Here is a 21,623-nt window from a genome sequence, read left to right as displayed (position 1 = left end):
TTATTATTTTCCTTTAGCACATCAGTCATATTTATTCTTACCAACAAGAAAAGGTTTTGCAAGTAACCATTAAAACCTTACTGACCTTATTCTTTAAGTCTGTAGTAGGTTTTTTAAAAATCCAAAGAATTCCCCTAAAATTCCTGTGAGTTTGGTTTTCTTAATTAGAGGCTCACTCTGGGTTGTGACTAAGCAGAACTTTGTGCAGGTTTGTGCTGAGCAGACATGATTCACTTTCCAGCGTCGGGTGTGGGTGTGTTCGGGGATTTCAACACATCCCTTTATAACTGAAAAGCTGAAGCAACACTCACAGATGTACACAGTGTGGTACATTTGTTATTTTTTGAATATTTGTCGCAGTAAAAACGTTTCAGATGAAAAACATTTTATGTTAGAACACCCAATGAATCCAAGGTCCACAACTGATGATGCGTCTTAAAAAATATTTAATACTTTAAATTAGAGATGGCACGATACCACTTTTTTTTGTCCGATACCGATATCATAAATTTGGATATCTGCCGATACCGATATGAATCCGATATAGTGTGTTTTTTAATCAATAAAACCGTTTTTTAATATCTTGCTGCTTTTTGTATAAGTTTATACTCAAGTTTAAATAACAACACTAAAGCTATTCTGTTAAACCTGTATGTAAAAAATACACTGCACCCAAAATATTTCATAGTTCAGCAAAACTGATCAATCTAATAAAGTTAAACCTGCTCCATCCTCCCTATTCTGGTATTTTAAAGAGTACTTAGCAGAAATATTAAGCAACCTAACTAATAGGGTTGCAAACTCCCAGCAAAAAAAAAAGAAAAAGGGAACCACCCCCCACCCTCCTCCTCATGATGCTTAATCGACGTAATCAACTTTAATTTGATGCAGTGTGAAAAAAAATGCACAGAAATCAATTATTTTTCAAGAGTAATTAAATAGATTCAACATCTTTCTTCAACAGAACTGCAGACTGCACAGATGGTATCTTCCCAAAGGAAAAAGTACTATAGCTTACTAGGGTATATTAGACTTAACAGTTACTATATACAGTAATGGACTTCTATACATTTTACATCAGATTAAAACTTTGGGTGTAAGATTCAGATAATTATTTATTAAAAGCTCGACATTTTAAATGAGAATAAGAAAGAAAAGTATGTCTTTGTGCCCCCTTTTCCCTGTTCATGCCCTATCGGCCCCCCTGGCTAAACTTTGCTAGATCCGCCCCTGACAGCGTCAGCTGCGTAGAAAATGATCCTGGTGTAGAAAGTAATATTAAATAAATTCTAACAACAGCTTATCAAGCTTAATAGTGCTGCTGTTGTTCAGCCGCTGGTTTCCTCTTTCTGGCGCGAAGTGAGACAAAAACAAAGAAGAGAGACGGACTCGCGACAGAAAAGCCGATCAGCTGATCATTGATCAGTTTCATGATTGAAGTAGCAGCAAGAAGAGGCAGTCGCTCCATATATCGGTTGTAAGCTTAACGCTGGAATGATTTACAAACATTCAGAGATGAACTTACACACTTGCTTTACTTTTCTGTGGGATCACTTCCTCGGAGATGAAACGCCGGTTTGGTAGCGAGGCTACAAATACACACAGCCGCTCTATCACGTGATGCATACTGCTCCGACGTGCTACGGTTATGAGCCGAGTTACGCCGTGTCGCAAGTTTTGTGAGGTGCTTTTTTGATATTTAATGTATCGGATTACTTTTTTTTTTTTTTTTTTTTAAGGCAGCACGGTGGTTAGCACTGTTGCCGCACAGCAAGAAGGTCCTGAGTTCAATTCCAATATCAGGCCAGGGTCTTTCTGTGTGGAGTTTGCATGTTCTCCCCGTGTCTGCGTGGGTTCTCTCCGGGTTCCGGCTTCCTCCCACCGTCCAAAGACATCCAGCTTGTGGGGATAGGTTAATTGGATAATCCAAATTGCCACTAGCTGTGAATCTGCGAGTGAATGTGAGTGTGAATGGTTGTCTGTCCCTGTGTGTTGGCCCTGCGACAGACCGGCGACCTGTCCAGGGTGTACCCCGCCTCTCGCCCTATGACAGCTGGGATAGGCTCCAGCGCCCCCCGCGACCCTGAAAAGGATAAGCGGATGGATGGATGGATTACATTTTTTATTTCTCCCCGATATCAATCCAGTAATTTACGTCAGTATCGGACCGATACCGATCGGTCCATCTCTACTTTAAATATTATTCTCTAGGTCAAATTTCTAATCCCTAAACCTAACCAAGGAAATAAAAAGAAACTGGAAAATGAAACAGAAACTGGTGGAAAAATTTGTGATAAAAGGAAGAAACACCCTGTGGCATTCGGGCACACAACTGATGATGTGTCCCGCTGTAAAGCTTCCAGGCTGCTTTTCCTCACAGTGGCCATCCCTCAGGACTTTCCATTTGAAGCAACGCATTATCAGAGATTGTAAGATCTAGTCCTTTTATTGGATTTATTAGGGAAAAAGGCTTCCCAAACCTACATGGCCCTGTGAGAAAAGTACTTCCCCACCAAGAACTTTCACATCACTGTGGAGGAATTTTGGTTCACTATTTTTTGCAGAATCGCTTTTTAGCAGTAATGACCTGTTTAAGCGGCACCAGACCTTCACACTGACTGCTGGCATGGTGTTCTTTTTAGGAAAGGCTGTTAGTTTTACGCCAGGTCTAACGGGACAAAAACACCCAAAAAGTTCAACTTTTTATCTCCTTAGTCAATAGAATATTTTCCTGAAGGTCTCGGGAATCATCATGGCGGCCATGGATGCCATTTTTGCCCAGCCCATTTCCTATTATTAAATCATAACCTTTAACGGAAAGAAGTGAGCCCCACAGTTCTGTGTTGTTCTGGGGTGTTTTGTGGCCCGTCATTGCATTCTTGGCTCATGTTTGTTATGACACTCCTGGGAAAGTTTGTCACAATTCTAGGTTTTACCCATTTATGGATAATGTACTATGTGTGGCTAGTGAAATTGAACTCAACTTCCAAAAACAAATGCAGTTAATGCAGTTGGATAGCTTTTTTGCCCTAATAAATGCATTTTGTAATCTAATCTGAAGAATTTATGTGTAACACGTGCAAAAAAAACAAAAAAAAAAAAAAACTGTGACCAAGGAGGCAGCAAATACTTCTTCATGGCACTGGAGCTGCTGCCAGTGTTGAATCAGGAAACATGAACTATGGTTCCAGACTAGCGTTGGTGGAAAACGGAAGCTGAATGAGTTACGATGGCACATTTATAACCACAGTTATACTGAAACCAGAGGATATGTGTCGTCTGCTTTTCCACTGCAAGGAGCCGCAGATCGAAACGTGCTTAAGAGCCAAGAGGAAACCAAAGAACCACGATACACACACAGTTCATTTATTAGTTTGTGACAATGTACTGGGACATTTTCTGATACACCTCCTGTAGTCTTCATTACATGACATGTACAATGTCTGACAGCTCAGCAGCAGCATTTGCAGTCTGCCTGTTACCGCCTGTGCTCACATTTTAGCAACAGATATCAACCCTTCACTTATGTGTAACCTAAGGCCATGGAGTTCCACCTTAACGATGGACAGTTTAGAACAGAAAGAGTTACGTACATGACAGTACTGTGCAAAAACGAAGCCACCGACCTGCCCGCCCACCAAATTTCGCAAAACACAAAAGGTCCTTGAAAAGCATTCACAGATCACAGAGATCTGTATGCGAGGGGAGCTTAAATATCAACCATTTTCTGCAGGATTTACATTTACAGACTCGCTCACATGCTAACATTAGCAGGGGAAGGACACTGTCAAAGAAAATGTTGTACTTCTTTGTGCTTTTATTGTAAACCTGGTGACTTGGGCAATGGACATTTTATAATGCGGCAAAGAAATCCCGTACAGAGGACTCAACTCAAAGCTAAGAAAATGAGAAAACAAATGCATAGAAACCGAACATTTTAAACTGAAACCAAACATAACTGCACACTCCATCATTACGACCACGTCACACTCTTTCGATGCCTGTTTTTCGGACAGGAAGTTGATTTTCCAAGCACATTAAAAAAGCCCAACCTTGTCTACGTTTTAATTTTGCCTTCAGCACAAAGAACAGGGACACAATCCTTGGAATTAATTCAGTAGTTTGGTTAATTTCTATAATAAATTAAGTACTCTGCTCCCGCTCCACAGAGACGGTGGCTTTCATTACAAATAACTGCAGTGGTAAAGAGGATGCACATAAAGCAAATCAGATACTTTACATTCACATAATTACAACTGCGTGTGGTCCTCCTGTCTCTGGTCTGATTAGGAAGTGCAAATGTCTCGTGTGTATTTACGGTTTGTTAACTGCTCTACTTGTGCTTTGGCCAATAATGTGACATCTCACTGACCTTAACAGCAAAACTCTACCACAGCCCATTACATCAGCACACGCTGCACTTCCTCTCGTCGCGTCTGTGTTGGTGGTAAACACTGGTTAACAGAGCCCTTATGCTGCCTGACAAAACAAACAGATTTCACAAAGTCACCGAGCTACTGATCTCATCTTTCTCAGGAAACGTCTGTACAGAGACGACTCGAGGCCCGTCTGAGAACAGGCCTCGGGTACGTGTGCGGAATAAATCGTAAGTTAGCAGTCCAAAGTCTGACGTCCATCTCTGGCAGTCTTAAAATCACATATCTGTTCCTGCAACAGTTCTTCTGCAGCAGTTTTGACAGAGAGGCATATGGCAGCATTTCTGAAGGATTCGTAAGTCCTCTCTCCTCCGTCCTGCAGCGTGGCGTTACGGTAATCAGGTGTGAGCAGTCCTGCAGTCTCTCTCAGGCTCATTCCAATCACCGTGCCCAAAGTTAAGGAAGAAGGTGCATGTATCGCAAATTTAAAACCAGACCTTCATAAAGTTTCTGAACCGTAACGATGAATCCATTGCCTTCGATGTCCCGTTACAACGCCCCTGTGCATTCCACCTCTGTCGTCTTTCCTCAGTCCTGCTTGTCCATACCACAAAAACCCTTCATTCTTCCAGTCCTTTCCCAGATGTAATCCTGTCCAGCAGGCCAACTGAGGAAATTGTGCACACACACAAATAGACAAACACTTACGTACACCCACACAGAATTCATTGTACATCTTTAACATAATCACTGCTTTTATAATCGCCATCTTACTAATCCAGGATACAGCAAAGATGGAAGTGTTGTGTGTATTTTCATTTTTATGCATAATTCATGTCCGTGTTTGTGTGAGCGTATACATGTGTTTGTGCGCGTCCGGTTTAGTCCAGAGGGGTTTTGTGTCAGTTGGTCTCGTAGGAGGAAAGCAGCGCAGCATCCACAGGCTCCATGCACGAGGGGCAGGTGAAGGATCTCATCAGCCAGTCGTCGATACAGTCCATGTGGTAGATGTGCATGCAGGGCAGGAACCGGATCGGGTCTCCATAGACAAAGTCCATCATACAGATGACACACCTGCAACGGTGAACAACATTTGTCTTATTAAAAACACACTAGTCATTGGTTGACCAGCACAACTACGCACTGTCACAAGACCCACGTCAGCTGATTTGATCCCCTTCTCCTGATTGGCTCCTTCCACGTCGCGGCAAGTATGAAAACCGGCTGTGGCTGTAAGTTTCTGGCGTTTAGAACGGCGTTGGAAAACAAAGCGTTTTCTCCCCTAAATGCGTCTATAAAATTGTATCACCTCAGCGGTAAGTGTCCTTAACATCTACCAATAACAGCCTTTTTAGTAACCAGTCGATCGTTTTTGCGATTAAAAAATGATTTTGTTCAGCGGCGTTCCCACCGCGAGCAGAACTCCGGTTTAAAAACCGCTGTTTTTGAACACTTTTATTTACTTAAGCAATTAAGTGGGCTTACTTTGAAACAAAGTGCGATTGAATGATTATTGGTATGTGTTGCCTTGAATTCGGCTATGCTGTCTGTTAGACAGGTGTTTTTCTTTATTGTTGTTTTTGTATTTGTTTGTAGCGAACGCTACTGGAATATATAGATTAAGCTACGTAGCCAAGATAATTAATAATTTAACTGTTGAACATTTGTGACTGATGATGATGATTCATGATTTGCATTGTTACATAGACTTGCAGAAAAATGTATTTGTTTAATTTGTTTACCGGTAAACTGAATCAAACCTGATGTGCTAATGGACATTTTTCTGACCTACAGGTCAGGCTTTTTTTTCCCCCCCTTTGATTGATCTTCTTCATATTGAAGTGGCGAGCCGGTAGGACCATTCTTTGTTTTTTCCCCCACTTTGCCATCTTTGGATTACGGGCATATTTCCCCATTGTATGAAGCTGGACCCTAAGGAGGAATACCTTAAAAGTGAACTTTAAAAAGAAAAGGACCAAAAAGGACTCTTGCACAGAAAATCACAGCAATACATTTTTTAATTAATTGTGGGCATTTATTTATGTTGTGTGTTGTATTAATTATTTTGTCCCACTTCCCCTTTCCCCCATTTATTCAATATATTTTTGGTACAAAATTTTGCAGTCTTTGGTCTCATCATTCACACCATCTAGGCTCCATAAAGAACTATTTCTTCTGCGCATCAGTCAGTAATCTTGCCCATTGCAATAAAACTAGCCCTTAAATAACTTTGCGTTACACATTGGTTGCACAGCACAACTACACAGGAAACAACAAAACAAGTAAAAAACAAAAAATACACAGACAGACCTTCAACTATGATACATGATTACTTCTCAATTTAAAGGCACAAACCTGGAGTTTGGAATAAAATAAAATGCAGAATAAATAATATGACATTTTTGAGATAAAAAAATAATTATTTAATTCAAAACATTTGATCTAAAAGATTAATCTCTCAGTCAGAACATGCTACATCATGTTTACGTGGAAGCTAGCGAGCTAACTTCCTGCTAACTTCTAACCCCGTTAAATGTAATAAATCCTGTTTTCATGGATGCCTGGATGTTAAACTTCATTGTTCCACCTGGTAAAGCAGCAACACTGATCATTTTATTACAGATGAAAGAATTTACTCAGTTTAAACTCTCAGTGATGCTGCAGTGTTTCGTTGGTCTTTGGGCCCTGAAGTTGACGGAGCTCCAGATCCAGGGGACCACAGGTCAAAATGTCAACCTGTCCATGTCCCGCAGCAGCCTGGATTCAGTTTGAATATTGCTATGAACTGATAATGATCAGTTTATGCCTTTTATTCACTGTAACATTTAACTTTTGGGTGACGGCACAAAGAGAGGACAGAGAGGAAGAGAGCAGGTGAGAGTGGACATGTGATCAAATTCACCAAAAATGATAAAGCTGCAGCTTCTGTTTCACCCACATTCACTCATTCATTCATTCATTTGAGATAACTAAGCTGTACTGTTGTCGATGCTCTTATAATAATTATTATAAGATTATATCTTTGTCATTTTCTAGTTTCTAGTCAAGTGAGGAGGATGGAGAGAGAGAATCTACTGCAGTGTCTGTTCTTAGACACTACAATAGGTCATCCAACTGCCGTATTTTTCAGACTAAGGCACACTTAAAATCCTTTAATTTCCTCAAAAATTGACAGTGCGCCTTATGGTCCGAAAAATAAGGTAATTATGTTGCTTTTGAAGGTAAAACTAATGTTTATCTAACTGAATTGAGGTTTGCAAATGTCAAAAGGGCTGATTACAGTTGCAAACAGCACATTCCATTAACCCTTTAAGACCTACCATAGAATCAAGTCCACCAGAGCTTATATTATATTTTTACATGCTGTGGAGCCATTTTTGGGAGCATTTCAAGTTGCTATACATCAATACAACCATTACAGCCTAAATTTTAATAATATGTCTGCATTAAGTGCATAGTAATTACATAAATTGTAAAAAAGTGCAATAAACTACAAAAAAATTGAAATCGTTTTTGTTTTTTTAACATATATTTCTAGTTAGAGAAATTTAAGAGGCTTATCCCTCAAAACTGTAAATACAAAAAAGTTGCACAAAAAAGTTTCCCACCACAGGAAATTTATTTTGAGTGTCTTCATAGTTTTATTTTTGAAATACACCAATTTTTATATACTGCAGGAAAAACGAAAATAAATATTATAATGCAAATTTGCAAAAAAGCAGCATATGCATCAAAATAAACTATTTCCAGCAGTGCAATATGAGTCCTAAGCATCCCAGAAACCACACAGAAAGTCATAAAGTCAAAGATAACTTTTAAAAACACCAGTATAGGCTCATGAGGCCCTGATGGTAAAATAAAAAACTACATTTCCGCAAAATGACGTCACTTCCGGTTTCGGGCAGGTCATGGCGGACATGCGAAAGTTCGCGCTGACTCTATTCCAACCTAGGAAGTGTTACAAACAGCTGATCGGATCGGCAAAGCGTGTTTCTAGAATATTATGTTTTTGTTGCTGCAAGTGCTTTTTATGCAGTTTTTGCAAAGCTATATGTGGAAGGAAACTGTGACCGAGGACAAGCTGATGGCATAAGATGTAAGTACAACTCCTCCGGTTTCATATGCAAAAAAAATTATTGCGCTAGCTCACGTGGTTGCAGAGCTACTGGGATTTAAAAATAGTTACGCAAAACAGAGCGTGCTGCTCTGACCGGTTTCAAAGGGTTAATATTAATTACAAGGCACTGCTGAGATTATGATTGGCAACTGAGCCCCCCTAAAAGTTTGAAACTAGAACTGCCCCTGATAATAATTACAGGACAGGCAATGAGCGCGCGTTTTGTCATTTTACACAATTCTTACAATTTAAATCCTCGTGCTGACAGACTCATTTAGTTTACTATAGCAGCATTTCTTTATCATGAAGAAAAACTGAGACATACTGTTGAAATTGCAGTTATCATATTCAGATATCTAAATGTGTAGTAAGACTTCTTTACACTGGGTGCCACTTTAACTAAGGCGACCACATGCCACACAGCTCGAGTGCAGCGGCCAGATTTGAGTCCAACCCACAACCACTCGCTGCATGACTTCCCCTCGCTCTCTCCCAGCGCTGCTGTAATTTGACTGCTGCACTAACCGATGACAGAAAAAACTGCTTTGCACAGACAGAAAGGAGCGTTTTACTTATCCAACCCACCGAAAATCAAAGTGGGCGGCTTCCCCCAAAATATATCAAGGTTTGTGCTGTACTGTAACTACACATCTCTGTATCAAAGCAATGTTTTCATGCTAATAACAAGAATTTATTATATTCTGAATTTTACTGGAATGTGCCAACATGAAGCTGTGTGGAAAACCAAGCAGTAACTTAGTGAATAAACTCCTGTTTGAAACGTATGTAACTCTGTGTTTGCCCACTCAGAGCTTCTACTCACTCTCTGATCTTCTTCTCGGATCCATCCCTTCCCGGGTCGTACACGCCCTTTGGGAGGTGCTGGATAAGTCCGATGCGTTGAGCGATTCGGATCTGCTCCTCTTCGGTCAGCTGAGTGACCAGTCGGGTTTGGCTGGGCGTCGGATGGTAGACAGGCACATGGATTTGCTCCTGCAGGAAGAAAAGAGACGACATAAAGAGGCTTAACACTGTTGAGTAACATGAAAGCTGTGGCAGGGGAAGAATTGATGAGAAGTGCAAACTTCTGAAAAATACACCTCAAAGTTGGCCTTTAAAAAACAACAACAAAGTATTGTTTGAGAGGATATCGTCACCGAATCTCTCAGCAGGCTATATTTGTGCTGGATTTACTTTAACAAAGGAAGATTTGGGTCTTCTCACTTTCAAAGAGGAAAGAAGAAAAACTCCTGATTATGGCACAAACTTATTATGTGAGCCGGGACATAAAAATAAACTCTGCCAGTGCAACACTGATGAGGCTTATCACATAAAATCCCTCAGCTTAACAAGCAGACGGGTTCATTCACTTTAGTCCTGTACAAAATCAAAGTACTCGAGTGCAACAATCTCACAATCCAACAAAGTCTCCTAATATATAACTGTCAGTGTCGAGAAGCCGGCCCAAAATAAGACTCACATCCTCACAATATCCATCGTCAGTATCTAAAGCAGGCCTGGATGTCTGGACATGCTGTAAGCTAATGATTTCAGGCAGTAGATGGTAGTGTTTCCCCACTCCCATAAGCCACTGCAGCCGATACCAACATGCGATGGGAAATCTTACTGTTGTTCTAGTTCACGTCATTAAAAGTAACTTTATTTATTTAACAGTATTTCTAACTGGTGCACATTTGCCTAACAAATAAGGATCCCAGCAGGAAACAAATCCATTTGGGTTTTGAGCATTAACAGTTTTTTTTAATGCCAATTTGAAGCAGCTCATATTTCGAGCTCAATAATTTTCTGACTCAAACATCAAAGCAGCCTCAGTCGAGAGAAGTGTGAAATGAAAAGTCTGGGATGGGTTTCTTTTCTTGTCTTTGGTCTTTTTAAACACTGGTCTGGAAAACCACATAAGTGAAAGATTAATGTGTCATCAAAGCAACAGCAAGTCAAAGTGAACGGGTTTCAGTATTAAAGAGTCAAAGCAAACATGAGAGGCACAATATCGTCACACCAAAGCATGCACTGCATTCTGACTGTCTTTACAGTGTAATATAATGCTATTTTCTGACAGTGATGTTACTTCATTTCCTGTTCCAGCGTCAGTCACATCAAACTACGTGCTGCACACCCTCAGCATACCTGAATACCTCCACAAACAGACACAACCACGGTACCATAAATTCACCGTTAGAAGCTCGGAGCAGACCAACATACCCCGAGTTAGCCATCTGAATGTGCCAGGTTCAGAGTGACAACACTCCTGAACTCTGAGGTATCTGAAACGCAGCATAACCGTGCAGCCTTCTTACTCAGCTCTGAGTTTATCCTGACAACACAATATTTCAGGAAATATTTATATAAAGACTTTCAAGCTTTAAACCAAACCAACCAGCCACAAAGCAAATCACGGCCATAACAACATGTGTTCAGGATCAAAAACTAAAACAAAACAAACAAACCTCTGAAAATCCTTTTTATTGTTGCAGTGTTGTTAAAAACTGAACAGAAAGATTTTGTAGTTCATGGTGTGTGTGTGTGTGTGTGTGTGTATGTAAATGATAGCTTAGTTATCAGTACTGTACAGTTGTTCCTGACCTCAATCACCGCTCTACCAGTTTCTGACATTTGCATGGTAACAGCGATCTCCACCAATCAGGAATATCACTGTTTAAATTCAGGATTGTGGGTAGTGTAGTGTCTTTCTGTCACAATGTCAATCAAACAAACCACGATTGGTATCATACAAAGCTGTGGTTTCTACAGGTTTCACAGTTTTGTTCTTCATGCTAATCCTTTCTTTGTGCAAGACACTGACTTTCTTAATGACATTGCCCACTGTGCTGTCTATTTCTTTTCATATGTGGTTCAGTTCTGTGTAAATAATCATTCTGTACATACGATAATTTTTAATCCTACAACTGTTTATAACTTGCATTAGGGATGCAACGAAACCAATTTTTTCAAACCGATACCGATACTTGGATCTGAGTACTTGCCGATACAGAGTACAAAAACCGATACCACACACACACACACACACACACACACACACACACACACACACACACACACACACACACACACACACACAGGAAGACAGGTTTTATTTTATTCCCTGCCGATAAAAAATAAAATCTTAATAAAAATGACCACAAAAAATTTTCAAGTGAAATTTAAGCACTTCTGTTAAATTATTGCAGAGTCTCCACATTGTAATTTTACAAAATATCACTGAACTATTGGCACTGTCTCGAGCTTTCAGAATAATAAATAAACACTTCTGTTTAATAAAATAAATACAAATTAGGTTTGCGAATAAAAGAAACTTTTAAATTATTGCAGAGTGTCCATATTGTAAGCAAACAAACAAAATAATTATTATTAAATAAATAATAAAATATAAACAATTATAAAATAAATAATAAATAAAATAATAATTGGCCCCCTAGTGGCCAATCTAAAAACTACAACAGAAATGACAAGCCACCCTCTGATTAATGAAATAAGTTGGTATCGGTTAACTTTTACGAGTATGAGTACACACACGTTTTACAGTATCGGCCCCGATACCAGTATCGGTATCGGTATACCAGTATCGGTGCATCCCTAACTTGCATAGTTCACATTTATAACTGTATATCTCAGATTTCTGTATAGTTTTTATTTCATATTTATATCCTGTTCATAGCTTGTACTCACTACAGCCTGTACATACTTATAGTTATAGAATATTCATAACATACTTCATAGCGTGTACATTATAACATACCATAAAAGACCCATTTCTGTAAATACTCACATATCTATATTATTGCTAATATATATTGTAATATATCTATATCATGGCTAAAGCATTTCTGAATGGATGCAAACTGCATTTCGTTGCCCTGTACCTGTGCAATGATAATAAAGTTGAATTCTATTCTATTCTATTCTACCCAATTAAAATCACAGCTGGAAAGTGGACGACAACATATTCGATTAAACAGATGATGCCTGGAAAAGGCCTCTGTAAGAAGTCAAAGAAGTGTCAAAGGTATTGTAAACGACCTTCAGGGGCGAGATTGCTTTTTTGTTTTGTTTGTAAGCATGAGAGGGAACACACAGACACACACAAACAGTCTACTTTTTAATTTGTTTGAAACGCTATCTTTTAAAGCCAAAGAGTTTTAATGGGACAGATGGAGATGCTAGCTAGCCTCTCAGTCTCTCAGCAGCATTTAACCCATGAGTCAGCATAATTTTAGTAGTCGAGGCTGTCTGTTCCTCCTCTCACAGCCATTTTTTTTAGCCAACTCTAAAAGCCAGGCAGCGATAATAAAAGCTGCAGACGGGGCCTCTTGGGGAGGGGTGGGGCGGCTAGCAGCAGCTGCACTGTGTGTGTTTAGGGTCCTCAACTGTGCAATGGTCAGCAGTGTAATTGTTGTCATATGTCAGCTGGGCTGACAACTGTTTATTAAGTGACCTCAGTGGTACCAAAAGGGTGAAAGGGGAACTAATGAGGGGGGGTGGACCTTGGTTCTCTCTGCCAAGCATGCTGTAGGTTGCTGAGCCAAGCACACAGCAGCTACAGCAGCGACTGTCAGCCTGCCAGGCTCAGGCTGCTAATGGTGAGCGGGAATCAAGGTGATGGTAGCAAGTAGGGGAAGCAGATGCACACAATAAGTGGAAGGTTTCCAAAAGAAATCAGCTTGGGGGGGGAGAGACTATCTGCATCCTGCATCAAGCTGTAAGGGAAGCAACACCTGAAACATGAAGCGTTCGCAGTCTCTGAAATCTTAGCTCTTCTTTTGTGCCCTGCAAAGTAACAAAATCTCTAAACGAGACCTGCAGACACTTGCACACAACGCAGGGCAGCACGCACGCCCGCAGCAAGAACAATAACGGGGCCGAATGATGCGCGTTAGCATCACAGGATGTGTTTTGTGGTGCGATAACAGGACAAGACTCAAAGTGTGCCGACACCGGTAAATGACCTCATCAAAGCAGGAAGTTGATCCACCGATGCTGGCCAATGACATTATAACTAATATAAACACATCCCCAAAAAAGAAAAAGAAAAACCCAAACATATGAGAAAAAAATGCCAATATGAAGGGGGGGGAAACTAAGTAAACTGAAACAAACACCCTTCATTAGAGCAGCATTAGCCAATATAAAAAAAAAAAAAAAAAAAAAAAAAAAAAAGCAGAAGTGCCTTAAATCTTTCTAATGGCTAACTGGGGTAATGACCCTGGCTGAATACACGTATCAAAAATTAGTTTCAGGTCTTAATGAATACAACTGGATGTTAATTATAAATGACGTCCCCATTAGTGTAAAAAAAGGGACGAAAAAGCAGTTTCTCGGCAAAAACTGCCCCAGTCAGCTCGACACGTCTGGTTTCTAAAGACAAGCACGTTCAAGGCAAAAACACTCAGCTTGAGGCTTTAATAGGTGATGTCATGTTGGCGACACCCATCTTTAAACACATAGTTTAAGTCCTGTATGGACATTAGTTATGCCTCTGTAATATACTAATCAAACCCCCCCGAGCCATCTGATCATCATTACTTGTAGCTCAGCTCTCAGTTTTCAGTCCGAGGAAAATGAGAACGAAACTTTTGGATGAAGTTGTGAAGAGAACAAAAGAATGTACTTGTAGCTGAGTCAGGGCTCTGTGATAAGCTCTGTGTTGGAGGCGAAGCCCACGTCTATGTCACTGACCTGCAGTACAATAACACGCTTGTCAGCGCGGTTTTCTCCACGCCCCCAATGTTTCTGTAACCATATTAAGACAAAATGTAGGTAATCAGACGCTCCTCCAGTGGGGTTTATTGCCGCCTTCCTTACAAGGCTAAAGATCAACATCGTGTAAGAATGAAGTAATGTAACCCTTACCTTTGATTAAGGCCGAGGACCTAAAGTTTAGCTCATTACCATTATCTGGACACAATGAAGAAGTTACACAATTTTTCCCGTTTTCCTCGACTGCGACACATGCACACTTTTCTTAGCATGTTTGTGAATGTAGTCTGAGACATTACAATGTACTTTCAAAAATAAATAAATAAATATACAATATTCTATTACATGCACCAAAATCATTCAGAAAAATACTTTTTAGTTTTCATTTCTTATTTTTTTCTCAGCTCCGTCACATTTCAAGGCCAATTAGAAACGGCCACCAAAGCAATCTGGCTGAGCACACTGTGTTTAAAGCAAACTGCCCTCTCATCCCAACAGTAATGCAGCTGGTTGATAGACTGTGCTCCTCTTGTGTATCTACTACAGTGAGAGAGCATATTAAAACCTCATCAGGAGAAACTTTATGACTGGTTCTTATTAGGGGTGGGGGAAAAAATGGATACTGTGTAGCATCGTGATATTTTGTTTGCTAATAATGTATCAATACAGGGACAGCAGAAATCGATATTTTGTTACAAAAAGGTTTTTGTGCTCTGACTTCAGAGCATGTTGATCCTTTTTCTGAGCAAGAATCCTGACATTCCTTCACTGTCCAAATGTGTTTCACTTGTTTTTGGCAGCAATAAACATGACAGTTTACTTATTTTAAGACATGTTTTATTTTAATTAAGTTTAAAACTTTTTTATTTAATGTAAAATTATATTTTGTTTTAATTTACTTTCAAATTCTTCAGTTGCTGAAGGGGCTGCATAGTTTTCATAAACTGCATAGTTCAGAATAGCTATAATTGTACCAGATGGTTGATTCAGTTAAGTTGGACTAGACTGTAATACAAACCGTTCAGTTTGTCAACAATCAAACTGAAATGAGAGAAAGACTGAGTGTGAGACTTTGATATTAGAGAAAATGAATATTGATAAAGTTTACCTTTATGTACAGAATCTGAATATCGCAAAATATTTCTAAAAAATTGCAATAATATCGTATCGTGGGATGTATGGTGATTCCCACCTCTAGTTCTTATTTGACATGTTTCCGATCCTCCTGTGCTGACAGACTGAAGACAGAAGTATATCACCTGCATTAGATTTGCAGACAGATGGGTGACAAATTAAAACTTGAGATCGTTGACATCATTTTATACAAAAAACACTAAAATTGATCATAACTCCAACAACAAAGAGTGAAAATTACAAAGTCTGCAAAGTGTCTCAGCCAATAAGATTTAGCTATGAAACAAGCTGAAAGTAGGATATAGGCCAGACTAAATGTGATCAATAAAAACACTTGTCACTGCTTCTATCAGGACACTCTGGTGTTACAGCCGAGAGTGCACACACATATGCACCCCCCCTCTAAAACACACAGGGGTGCCTTATCTCCTGTGGTCCAGACCGAGATGAGTCAGCTCCTGTCTCGCCAGCTGCTGTCCAAATCACCACAGTCGACACACACACGCCGTCTGCAATACGCCCGTCTGCACACAAATACGCAGGCATGAGCTTACAGCTACAGCCCAATACTAAGAACACACACTGAACTGCACCTCCCTCCCCTTTGTTTCACAGTTTATGAAAACAACTGACGCAAACACACAATGACTCGTTTTGTTTTGACAAGAATTTTAATGGTATGCTAGGCTAAGTGGCCGGCTCACAGGACTCGTGTCACCTACTTAGCTTTCTAAATCCATCCATCGCCCATCTATAGCCAGTGACAGCACAGACTGCACATTCTTACATTTGGCCTTTAAAATAATATTATACTAGGAGTATTTCCTTATCCTAAACGATCTGAGGAAAATTTAATGGGTGTGGGACAATTTATACTTTAATGTATCCTTTTCCAATACTGCTCCAAACAATTTGACTCAGTAGCGTCACTACTTCATAACTATTTCTGGTGGCATTTGAAAGAATGAGGGAAGTATACAGGAGTTGCAGAGATGAAGAAACTCACAGCGGGAGGAGGGGGGCAAGCAAATGCATCCATCCATTTTCTGCTACTCATCCAGAGTCAGCTCACAGGGGCAGCAGCCTAGACAAAGAAACCAAACCTCCCTCTCTCCAACCACCAGCTCATCCAGGGGAGCACGGGGACGTTCTTAAGACACCCAAGAGACAATTTCTGTAGCATGTCCTGGTTCAACCTGGGGCCTCCTCCCAGAAGGAAATGCCTGGAACACCTCACCCAGGAGGCATCCTCGCCAGATGCCAGAAAGACCTCAACTGGCTCTACACCAAGCGCTTCACAAATGACTGAACTCTTCACCTTAATTCTAAGGAAGAGGGCAGACTCTTCCTAGAAAGCTCATTTTCACCATTTGTATCCTCAACCTCGTTCTTCTGATCACTACCTGCTTGTGACCATAGGTGAGGATAAGGATGTAGCTCAACTGCTTTGCTTTTATGCCCAGCTCTCTTCATCACAATGGACTGATACCACGTCCACATTGCTGCATATGCAACCCCAATCCGTCAATCCCCCATTCCTGTCACTCAATATCAAGACCCGAAAATACTCAAACTCCTCACTTAGGGGACTGACTTGTCTCTGACACAAAGTGGAGACTCCAGTGATTTCTATCTGAGAACCATGGACTTGGAGGTGTTAACTCTCATTGCAGCCACACTGGGCAGTGAACCAGCTCCCCTGCTAGCTGGAGGCAACCACCTGATCAAGACAACAAAACCACATCGCCTACGAAAAGCAGAGGCGAGATCCTGATACACCAAAGTGTAAGCCTTCCATCACTTAGCGCTGTTCATAAATATTTTCAGTTGGATGTAATGCAGGATAAAAGTTTTTTATTTTTCACCTGTGGCCTGAGTGTCTGTGGAGAAGCAGGGACTGGTGACCCTACGCCCGTCTTGCAGCTGTAAATAAACGCTGATTAGTGCATCCAATAGCACTCTTCCTCTCACCTCTCAATCATGGCCCATGTCTGCCCCTCCATGAGCCCGGCTCATCCATCAGCCTCTTCATGTTAAATTGAAGTTCTTCCTCCCCAAATGTTTGCTAACAAGGATCACCGGATTCCTGTATTTCTAACTATAATTTTATACACAAACACTAAATGACTGAGCATGTTTTGGATCAAAACTCACAAACAAAATCTAACTGAGTCACCTGACAAAGGTCAAGTACAAGTGACAATGTGTAACGTCCCACCAAGAGAGCTCGAGGCACTTGTGAAATTGCTATAATAGAGTGAATTTGTTCTTGTGACATGTGGTGGATCAACATCTTACTAAAGGTATTTGGTTTTTTTTTTTTTTTTTTGTTGTTGTTTTTTTTTTTGGGGGGGGGGGGGGGGTGAATCTGTATGTGTAATGTAACAATTATAAAAATGAATCCCCCATTCCTCTTTACAAGGATTTTGCAAAAATTAGCCACAACATTATACCCCAGAGGTAACTTGAGAGAGGAATTGGAATAAAAACTAACAAAAAAAACAAAATTCCCTGAAAAAGGATTATAATAGTATCTTAACCATTTCATGGTTATCTATAGCATCTATGTGAAGTGTCCACATATGGAGTTATGAATGTCAGATCTGTGCACTGTCTTCATAAGCCATGAAGTTATTCAACAGCCCCAAATGCAGGCTGCCACCATACAGTCGACAGAGCCAGTTCTGGACTTTGGATCATGAATGCTCTGTATACAGACAGCAGTGATTTCCAATCAGTTTAACATGCAGACAACCTCAAGAGGTTGTTTAGAATCGATGGGGAAACATCTGAAGAGTGGTACGCACTTATAAAATGTTGCATTTGTTACAGATGTGCATGGGCACTATTTACAGTTTCCAGGTTGGCTAAACCTCAGGCTAGATATAACTTAAGCTACAGACAGAAACGAAGTGTTAACGAATCTTAAATTGGAGACAAATCCATTAATCATTTCCTGTTTTTCAATTTAAGCGCTTCAGTGGGCATCCTAACCACAGTGTGCTGATTAGGCTGTTATGTCTCGAGTATGGCCCACATATGAAAATGACAGAAGGCAACACAATTCAACATTTAATTACATTAGAGCCATCAACAACAGTTCCAGTGTGACAGATTGCTTTTCATCGATTAAATAAATCCTTGTCAATGCTTATTTGACAACGACACAAAAGCTTCCCTTTCTGATTCATTTTGTAGCAGAAGCACAGCTATAGCTCATATTGTCCTTGTTTTGGATTTCACTGTTGCCTCTGCCAGCATCAAGTTTTGCACCATGACTTGCAAATCTCACCCTCTGTATGGAGGACAGACCTCCAGGCAGTATCCAGAGTACACATTTGCACTCAGCAGCATGTGAAAGCTTTCACAAATGCAACAAATTAAATTTTAAATGGAGCATTTGGGAGAATTTAATACCCGTTCCACCACAAATTCCCAAAGCGTGTTGATGCCGAACAAAAAATGTGTGGTGAAGGTGCCGATTACTGTGGTCACCAAGGAGAAGCTGGCTGTTCTGAAAGAGTTCTTTATAAGGAGGCTTTAACTAGTTAGTTAACCCTCTTGAGAAACTCTGCCAGTATAAACACACTGCACGCAGACTTGCTGAACAACACTGAAAGCTTAGTGAGAGCTCTTGCAGAGGGCCCCTAGCAAAGATTGTGTGGTTTATTACAACATTCATCATCTATGATAACACAGCTGACTGCGCTGACCTAATTACACACTGGTGTATGCTGGACAGAGCTCACACAAGGACATGAACAGGGGGAAAATACTCAACCTGTCCAAATATAATATTGACCGACTCGCACACAGTGTCTAAGAAATGACAAAGCTTATAAATGAGAGGTTGAATGTGTTTGGGCCAAGTTTCCATGTCCCAATTCTGGTTGTCTGATAGGAAGCTACTTGCCATAGTGGGAAACAGATGCTCTTCATGCAACCCCAAAAGGGAACAGGGTCTTCTCCCAGAAACAAACCAGAGATCTTTAGCTTGTTAGACAAATGTGCTAACCATTACTTTTGGGCAAAAGTAATGGTTAGCACATTTGTTATTTTGTACATTCCCCTCTTTTGTTTTTAACACCAAATGTACAAAATTCATTGTAGTTCTACCAATTTATATGAAGATCTATAAAAAACAAAATTTACCTAAAGATTTCCTGATGAAGCTCAATTAGATTTTCAAATAATGCACCAATAATCAGTGTTCGTGTTTGTTTATTCACATAATTTCAAAAACATTACTTTTCTAGATCCAGCTAGAAAGCCCTTGATGCTAATTTTTCTTTTTAAATGTTACAACAACTTGGCAAAGTCTCTCCTTTAGGTTTTCACCCCTAGTGTGATGAAAATAAAACATGCCTGCCTGAATATAACATTACATTATGTAGCGTCCTACAACACAAGCTCTCCTTCTGTACAGACCTGATGTCACCTTTAGTTTCCCGTGCTTTAGAAAAATCCTTATCTTAAATCTACAGATAAGGCACGGCTTAACCTAGTAACAGCAAACTGTCTGCCAAGGCTTACATAACACATACCAGCTGTCTCTTAACATTGAACTTGCTGGTCTGTGTTATAGAGAAAATACAAAGGAAAGATAAGTAACACTGTGCATCATATTTACAGTTACAGCATGGCCTGGTCTGTTTGTGGATGATCTAATTCAGGAAATAAGGTCGTCATACAAAGTTGCTGCCCTGAAGGAGATTAGTCAAAAGAAGCAATAAAGTTATGAAAGTCACCAAGTCATAATTCTCCTACACATGGACAACTGGGCTCTGTTTCAAGTTCACTGTTAATGTGTACCACAGGCCATAACAGATTTATGTGCTGACTTACATGAGCCTAAATGATTTGGTTCAGAGTTTCTGAATGAGCAAGCCGTGCTGCTATTGTATCAGTGAAGCCTGAATCAAGATATGACTTCAGGGAATTGACGGACAGAGGCAGGACCGTCGGACTGAACAAAGCGGATTAGTGTCAATGCTATGAAGGGACAGGGTCACTGAGTCGTTCTGCCGCCCAAGGGTGATGTTGGATCTGTAAACAGCTGATCTTGCCTTCAGCTGCATAAAGGCAGACGTTTTTGGGCCGAACCCGTCACACATTATCCGACATTGTCTACGCTTCAGGTATTTCATGAATTTTGCTCATGGCAAAACATATCTACGAGCTCATTTTCCCTGAAACTGTTGGTGAAAGTTACCTGATAGGGGGGCGGTGGCTCCTGATCGGGATCAGCACCATCTCCGTAGCTGGCCCGGTCCGACTGAGATTCATGTAGCAAAGAAATGTCATCCGATGTGGGAGATTTCAGACAGTTTCCCATCTCCTCCCTCTTCAATCAAACTCTCCCCTCTGTCGTCTTCGCTTTACTAATTTCAAGGGTCACTTTCACAGACAATGGGAGAGGAGAAAAAGGCGTCGATGGGGCGTTTTTTCCATACACAGCTGACGATTCTCCTTCCCAGACGACAGGAGGGCTGTCCAGTTTAACAACAACAAAACATCGCTCGGCTAGCTGCTAGCCACACAAAGAGCTAGCCTGCTAACACCAGCTAGCATTCGAACGGGAACATCTAATCGCTTAGCTAAAAATAAATAAATAAATTCAGAGCTGAAACAGCTAGCTAGAATTGTATGTTTATTGACGCATCGAAGGGAAGGAAAATTCAATACCCCTCAACGCAAATCACAACGCTAACAGCAGTTTTCCTGACGCGGACCTCTGTGTCTGAAGGGGACTTTCCAGTTTGCAGACAGCAGCCGAACAACGAAAGCTGGTGATGTAGCAACACAAAGCACCGCCCCTCCGAAAAAGAACCAATGAGCTGTTACCTACTTTGAGTAGGCTCTTTTAAGCAGCCAATCAGATTCGTGATCAAATTGCCCTTCGCTAAAAACATAAACACAGCCTTTGTGATAGCTTTGTAAGTGTATTTGTGTTATTCCTCTTGCTAACCACAAAGTAGTACTTGATCACCAACTTTTTAGTTTTTCTTGCGGCTGGATATTGAAATATTTAAAACTGTATTTTATGTTTTTTAATTCTCTTTGTGTGTTTTTGATAAATTATGACGTGTTATAATAGTCCTTGTTTTCGTATCCCTGACTGCCAGAGTCTCACACTTCAACAAAATAAGATGACTTTATCTAACAGATTAGATTATATAAGGACAACAGATGTACAATCAAGTACTTTGTTCTGTAACTAGCACCACTTCACTCTGTAAACTCTGTTTTGTTATGCTTAA

At 40.3% G+C, this 21,623-nt stretch overlaps 1 protein-coding gene across 1 annotated transcript; it reads right to left on the bottom strand.

Annotated features, from left to right (window-relative positions):
- Window positions 1-3,345: 3,345 nt before the first annotated feature.
- Window positions 3,346-21,139, bottom strand: rnf11b (ring finger protein 11b). The gene is made up of 3 exons (XM_087836165.1): window positions 20,576-21,139; window positions 9,317-9,486; window positions 3,346-5,450 (listed from the first exon to the last, which is right to left on the bottom strand). The coding sequence occupies exons 1-3, from the start codon at window positions 20,696-20,698 to the stop codon at window positions 5,279-5,281; spliced, it is 465 nt and encodes a 154-aa protein (XP_087692291.1). The 5' UTR covers window positions 20,699-21,139; the 3' UTR covers window positions 3,346-5,278.
- Window positions 21,140-21,623: the final 484 nt, after the last annotated feature.

This window comes from Neolamprologus brichardi, chromosome 23 (assembly GCF_056152115.1).
Source record: "Neolamprologus brichardi isolate AB-2024 chromosome 23, ASM5615211v1, whole genome shotgun sequence".
In the NCBI taxonomy this organism is placed as follows: Eukaryota; Metazoa; Chordata; class Actinopteri; order Cichliformes; family Cichlidae; genus Neolamprologus; species Neolamprologus brichardi.
Note: the sequence above shows the minus strand (reverse complement) of the source record. Positions and strands in the feature narration are given on the sequence as shown.

Bases quoted from the DNA above. Each gene is read 5' to 3' on its own strand.
- rnf11b (XM_087836165.1), bottom strand. From the start codon at position 20,698: ATGGGAAACTGTCTGAAATCTCCCACATCGGATGACATTTCTTTGCTA. The intron at 9,487-20,575 runs GTAACTTTCACC...TTCTTCCTGCAG, and splicing joins AGCCACCGCCCCCCTATCAG to GAGCAAATCCATGTGCCTGT. The intron at 5,451-9,316 runs GTGAGTAGAAGC...TCACCGTTGCAG, and splicing joins TCCGAGAAGAAGATCAGAGA to GTGTGTCATCTGTATGATGG.